The 6,828-nt window shown below is 58.9% G+C and overlaps 3 protein-coding genes across 3 annotated transcripts in view; 1 reads left to right on the top strand and 2 right to left on the bottom strand.

Annotated features, from left to right (window-relative positions):
- The window catches only part of SDRG_12030 (hypothetical protein), a gene marked incomplete at both ends in the record, with an annotated part of 1,742 nt that extends 1,687 nt beyond the window's left edge, over positions 1 to 55 (bottom strand). Inside the window, one exon of the mRNA XM_008618088.1 lies at positions 17 to 55. Within this exon, the coding sequence (XP_008616310.1) occupies positions 17 to 55 (39 nt within the window). The remainder of the gene's footprint in view (positions 1 to 16) is intronic.
- A 1,269-nt stretch (positions 56 to 1,324) lies between these two features.
- Positions 1,325 to 2,452, bottom strand: SDRG_12031 (hypothetical protein; the record flags this gene model as incomplete). Its single annotated transcript, XM_008618089.1, has 1 exon — positions 1,325 to 2,452. One exon carries the CDS (start codon positions 2,450 to 2,452, stop codon positions 1,325 to 1,327), a length of 1,128 nt encoding a protein of 375 aa, XP_008616311.1.
- Positions 2,453 to 4,246: 1,794 nt separating this feature from the next.
- The window catches only part of SDRG_12032 (hypothetical protein), a gene marked incomplete at its 5' end in the record, with an annotated part of 3,526 nt that continues 944 nt past the window's right edge, over positions 4,247 to 6,828 (top strand). Inside the window, one exon of the mRNA XM_008618090.1 lies at positions 4,247 to 6,763. Coding sequence (XP_008616312.1) covers positions 4,247 to 6,763 — 2,517 coding nt within the window. The remainder of the gene's footprint in view (positions 6,764 to 6,828) is intronic.

Consider the following 6,828-nt stretch of genomic DNA (forward strand, 5'->3'; position numbering starts at 1 on the left):
CCGCGACGCCGCACACAAAGGCGAGGACGAGACCGGCAATCGTACAAAACTTCATGGTGATGATACTCGTGGGCACCGAGTGTGTATTTTACAAAGTAAAATGAAAAGTGAGCTCCGATATCTGCTTGGTGCAAACGGGACCGACCACCATGTGTTATACCATATGGTGCGGCGACACGCACTGGATATGTTCGTGTTGAAGTCTCCGCGTGGCACTCTCTGGCTCTTGCATGGTGCATAAGATTACAGCGTGCACATTGCAGCCAAACATACTGGTGCGTTGTATGGTACCGTTACCTGAACATGTAAGTAGCATAAATGCGATGTAGGTGGTCGCCAGGTAGAAAAAGAGTCTCTGCTGCACCATGCAGCTTTGGATCGGCACGCGACGTCGGATAGCGCGGATGGTTTTAGCTGCAAAATGGCCCTTCCCCGAGCCCGATATACGTTCAAACATCGTCTGCAGCTGCCATGTACACTGTATGACGACCTATCTATGTGCTGCCGTACAGCATTGATCACTGATCACCGTTTCCTGTAGGACGTTTCATGTCAATACAATGTTAATACCGCTGCATACGCTGCTACGTAGTGTCGGGGCAGTGCGCGTGGGTGGGAATATCTTATTCTTGCATACGCCACACGCACTACAAGGGCTTATTTTCACTTGTGCTAAAACGACCACCTTGGATCGGAGACGCATTGCCGCTGCAGTGTACAGCACGCTGAGTAGCCGTAGTCGTGTCGTGTACTAGTACGCGGTCATCCATTTCCACCCTGTCTTCTGAGAAGGCCGCTCTTTGACCGCAGGATCCAGGCACGGTCATCCACACACCGGATGGTTCAGACCGTCGGATCGTAACTCACAGCGTCCATCACATGCAAAACAGCTGTTACTAGAAGGGCCACGGTTTCTCTACCGAGCACGTTCGTCGCACGTTCGTCGCAGACCGTGACAGCCGTCCATGACTGCGACTCACATCGATTACTGTAGATGAAAATGCACGACGCGTGCCGTGTCCAGAAATCCAGAGCCATCCATCCAAAGCTGCCAACTAAGATCAACTAAGACGGTCTTTGTGCTTAGCACGGTACCGGTAGTCAATCGGGTCCGCAACTACAATAGGTAGGGTGGTTGGTGCTAGTTGCGTCGTTCTCGACCCACCTGCAAAGAATAACGCAAAAACAACACCTTGTAGCTGGTACTACTTTGTATCACAAAACAAAAAAGTGTAGAGTACCGCGTTGTGCATCGAACCTCACTGTGACGTGTGTCATTACAAAGCTATGGTCGAAGCATCCAGCACCTTGGCTATTACGACGCTTACTTAGGGCACTTGTCCATCGTGATGAGCTTGTAACCGGCCTTGACGGTTTCCTTGACCGCGCCAACATAATTCTCCGCGACAATACTGAGCGCGATCTTGGTCGCGCTACCCGCAATCTCGACTGCACTGGACGCGCACGTCGCACTGGTCGACGTGCAGAAGAAGCCGCACTGGAACGGCGTCGGACCCGAGCACTTTGGCCAGCAGAGCGGCCCGAGGCCGTTCTGGTTGCGCTGGCACGGCGGGTAGCAAAAGAGACCGCTCTTGTCCAAGCCGTCGTCGCAGCCGAGGCGGGGCTTGCCGATACCGCGGCCATAGTGGTCCTTGCGGCAGAATGCGCCATCGTCCTTCGTGCCCGCAGGGCAGTCGGGGGTGCAGAGGCAGCAGCCAAAGTTATGGTAGCCCGGCTTGCACTTGGGATACCACATGAGCAAGTGCTTCTCGCAACCTTGCGGGTTTTCGCGCATGCACTTGTCCTGGTGCCAGAGCGTGTAGCCAATGCCGCGGCCGTACGCCTTGGGCTTGGTGCACGAGATACCAATGTCATGGACGCCTTCGACACCGCTGCAGCCCTTCTTACGGCAGAGGCAGCAGCCGACCTTCTCGTAGCCTTCCTTGCACTTGGGGTAGCAGAGCGCACCCCACGACTCTTCGCCGTCCAAGCACTTGGTCTTGACGAGCTTGCCGAGGCCACGGCCTTCGGCGAGGCGCATGCACACCTTGGGGTTCGGGTCCAAAAGCGAGAGGACATTCTGCACAGCGTTCTGGACGCCGTTGGCAATGTCGATACCCTGTGCCGGGTCGAACGCCTCGAGCTTGGACGGCTTGATGACCGTGCCAATCTCGTGCAGCATTTCGTCGCTGCCTTGGAGCTTGTTGAGCGCAAGCGCGTTCGCTTGCTCCATGTTGTGCTGGATGCTCGCGCGCAGCGTCTCGTTCATGCCGTCCTTGGCGACCGCTTGCATGTCGGCAATGAGCTGGGCAATGTTGTAGTCGACGAGGTTGAGGAGCTCGGCACTGTTGGGAGGCGACGCCGCCTCGATCGTCGGGAACGCCGTCGGCAACGTCGTGTTGGAGGCCGCCACGGACGCGACCACGAGCGCGGCGAGACCAAACAACTGCATGGGAATAGTTCACAAGAGTTGTGAAATGGAAAAGTGACGACCCGACGCACGTGTGAGAGCGCGAGGGCCAGAGTGGTCCTTGGACGTGGATGGTCGACATATGTTGTTCTGGCTTTTAATCAGCGACGGTTTTCTGAGTTGGGCGTAACGCCTCCTAATCCACCACGACCACAAACATATGGCGAATGTATGGCCATCCATGCAAGCTCGGCAAAATTGGACGTCGGAGTATATACTGTACCTAGGCGGCTCTCTACTCTTGCACTGCAGTGGTGCAATGGACGAAAAAAGGGGTGTCGATGACCGCGACGCAAGGATGCTCTGTCGGTCCGCTGGACGCACCTGGGTAACTACAGCCATCCGCGGTGACAAGAGCCATGACGAGACACAGGGCTAGCATCGACGCTCGTACTAGTATCCGACGTGTATGTGTTTTCCATGCACGAATCCGTGCAGTCAAGCGCCCTTCCGTGGCAAAGGTCGTCGATGCAACCACAACGTCGTTGCTGACAATGTGCGTTCTGATTTTACCGTATTGTTGGACAGCACAAAGGATATTGCATGCATTCTAGCACCGTACTAGTACGTGAAAATGCTCCGTGTGACTGTAGTGGCTTGTGCGTACATGGGCAGGCGCTGCATATCCGCGTAGCATCAACACGATGTGACGTCACACGCGAAGCGCACCGCTGCGATCGTGGCTAGCAAACACCAGTCATGCGCCACCGAGAGCAAGCTCCATTTGCATGCTGGTTGGGTCGTTTGGGTGGCTCTCGGGCGACAGGTCACCGAATCGAGATCCGACACGCCACCCTAGCCTCCGTTCATGACATAGACAATACATGCGTCCGAGTCCTTTGTTGCAGTGTTGCAGCTCTTAAATCAAAATGCGAGCACGACGCAGAACGGTCGTCGACTTCGAAAGTCTATTTGACCGCGTGATGCAATGGCCAGCCAACGTCATGGCAACTACGATCCATCTCGCGCATCGACTTGATCACCATCGTTTCTCCTTGAGTCCCGACAGTCAGCAACGCAAGAAACAAACATTAGGCGTCACATTGCTTCCAACTCTTCTCCCATACGAGGACTCTAAACCAAATTGATGCTTACGTGCGCTCGGGTTGCGACCGACGACGCAGCGAATACCAAACGCCGGCAGCGTCATGGGATACCGCGAGCGGCCACTCAGCTGGAAAACGACGCAGCCTTTGGGGAGCGCGTCGGTCTCATCGAGAGCGCCCATGTGAATGACGCTGTCGTGAACACGGAGGCGTGCCTCGCGTTGGATGCAGCGCAGCGAGTAGTGGCGCATCCATGCAGCCACGCGGCCACGAGCCGGTCGTAGACCGAGACGCCGGCTTGCAGCATGCATAGCATCGGTGCTTCTGGCGCATAATGACGCAGGAGATGAACCACCGTTGTTGGTGTATCCAGCGACATTGTGGTCACAAGCAACATGGCGGCCAGGGTGAAAATGGAGTCGTCGAGCGTCGGAAGGAATGTGATGCGCTGCTGGTTCAAGTACGCCGGCGACACTTGCGGCGCATTGCACACTTTAGTCTCTTCGTGGTCCGACGTAAACTTGCGACTTCAGGGCTCCGCGCCTGCGCCGCCTCCAGCGCATCCGTGGTCGCCATCCCGTTTCTCTGTGATGGCCACGATGCTCAAAGCGGCCAGCGGCGAGGCGACGACAAAATAGCGTGATGCCATTGGCGCAAACATGCCCCAATCAATCACCGAGGAGCCACCATTATTCCACCAATCATCGCACTTTGTAACGAATTTGCACCAATGGCCTTCGCCCGCCTGTCGTGGCATGCAGAAACGACGACGATGCACCTGGACGACGATCGACGCCTTGCCGAGCTCGTGCAGGCGCGGTCGATGGCCGACGACGCCGTCGCCCGCACAGCCGACCGCGCGTCCGCCTTCACCAACAGCTCGGCGCGTCGGCGGGCGGCCACATCCAACGTGGTTGCTGCGACCATGACGAACGTCCCCTCCGAGGCCACCGCCGCCGACGTCGCCGCCTTTTGCCGGCAGCACGCCAACATCCTAAGCTTCCTCTCCGTGTCCATGGCGCCTCATCACCCCGGCCGACCCGGACGCTCAACGATCCACGTCGCCTCGCACCACGAGCATGCGCGCCTGCTCCGCCTCGACGGGGTCCGATGGCAGCGACAGACGCTTTCCGTGCGCGCGGCGAATCCTATCTCGTGGTCGCTCTGCGCCGACGTGGTGAGCCAAGTGTTTTCTTGTTCGTGTCTGCATGTCCTCTCGACGGCACAGAGCGCCCAGCCCACGTACTCGGTGCTTGATGGTGTGACCTTGACGTGCTCGGCGACCGAAGCGACGGCGTTTGGCGTCGCGTTCAACGCCGACGGGCATCGATACCGCATCTGCTTCAAAGTCACGAGCGTCGCCCGGTGCCGTGTCAGCAGCAACCGAAGTGGACAAGTCGTCGTCCGCTGGACGCTGCGCGTCCCACCGTTCTGCTACGTCGGTGTCTCGCCGAGTGCCAACGACCGCAGTTGGCCGATTGCCGATGCCGTGCAAAAGTGGCAGCGCGCCGACGATCCGTCGTTCAATGGCGCCTTTGGCGCGTGTCGCTGCTACCATCTCGTGCTCGACGACAGTCAACTCGACCATGTCCTTGCCGTGCTGCGCAGCTTTGGCGTCGCCGAGGTCGTGCGCGACAACGCAGCACCCACGTACGCCATGCCACATTCGCCGCGTCGCACGGACTGGGCCCACGGCTACGCGTCGTACTTCGATAGCTTTTCGTTTCTATTGCGGTATGCCGTCCACGTCCTGCTGTCGCAAGACATACTTCTTCTCTCAGACGCGCACGACGCCGAGTGCGTTGCTGCGGTCCTCGCGGCGTCCGGTGCGTCGGCGCAGCATGTGCTTGGCTTTCTCCAGTCGCCGACACGCGGCCCACCGGATGCACCACTGGCGCTCCAGTCGTTTCTCGACTACCTCGATGCGACGCCGGCGCCCGAGAATGCCAACGCACTCAGCGACCAAACGGCGTATGGCGCCGAGATGGCCCTCGCCACAGTACCAGAAGTGCGCCGGGTGCTCGTGACGCCATTGCGCATCATCGCCGAAGCCCCGCAAGTCGACGTGTCCAACCGCATCTTGCGCCAGTACGCTCAACATATCGACCGGTTCCTCCGTGTCAGCTTTGTCGACGAGAATTTCGGACCGCTCTACAGTGCCAAGAGTCCTCGGGTCCTCGACCGCGTTGCGTCAGTTCTGCATGACGGTCTTGTCGTCGCCGGCGAAACGTACGTCTTTCTTGGGTACTCGAACTCGCAACTGCGCGTGCACAGCTGCTGGTTTTACCGGAACCCGCCACGGGGGTCGACGCTTGTGCCATCGGCGACGTCGATCTACCTCTCGCTCGGTGATGTGCATGCGATTCCATCGGGCAGCAAGCGCGGCGCCCGGCTTGGCCAAGCGTTTAGTACGACGACGTCGACGGTTGCCGTGTCGCCGTTCCGGTGCAGCGTGCGCGCCGACGTCAAGCGCAACGGCCACATCTTCTCCGACGGCATCGGTGTCATCTCGTCATCGCTCGCCGACGATATTGCGATGAAATTGCGTCTCAACTATGTCCCGTCGGCCTACCAGATCCGGTACGGCGGCTGGAAGGGCGTCGTCGCCGTTGACACGGCGCTGCCGTCGGCGACCACCGACATGGCGCTGCGCGATTCCATGCGCAAGTTTGCCTCGGAGCACGATGCTATCGAGGTCTGCAGTGTGCCGCAAGTCTTGCCTGCGTACTTGAACCGGCAGCTCATCACGCTCTTGACGACGCTCGGCGTTCGCGACGATGCCATTCTGGCGCTGGCCGACGAGATGCTGCGCGACACGGCGGCACCGCTGGATACGCTGGTCAAAGCCATTCGGTTCGTCAAGGCATATGCGCCAAAGGCCCCGATCCGACGTCTTCTCGAGGCCGGGATCAGCATCCACGACCCGCTCGTTGCCGACTGGCTGCATCTGCTGCGGCAACATTTGCTCCACAGCGCCCAGTTCAAAGCTCGGGTCCGTGTGCCAAAGGGCGTCGTGCTCATGGGTGTCCTTGATGAGACCAATACGCTGCCCGAAGGCTGCATCTTCTTTCAGTCCAGTGGCATGTCGCGGTATGCGATCACACCACCGGCGTTTGGCACGCGCTGCGTCGTCGGCCGCAACCCGAGCCTTCACCCAGGTGATCTTCGGGTGCTGACGTACACCAACGCCCCAGCCCTCCGCCATCTCTTTGACGTAATCGTCTTCTCGTCGCGCGGCCAGCGACCGGTGACCGACATGATGTCAGGCGGTGACTTGGACGGCGACCTCTACTTTTGTCTCTGGGACCAACG

This window comes from Saprolegnia diclina (genome assembly GCF_000281045.1).
Source record: "Saprolegnia diclina VS20 unplaced genomic scaffold supercont1.46, whole genome shotgun sequence".
NCBI classification, from domain to species: Eukaryota; Oomycota; class Saprolegniomycetes; order Saprolegniales; family Saprolegniaceae; genus Saprolegnia; species Saprolegnia diclina.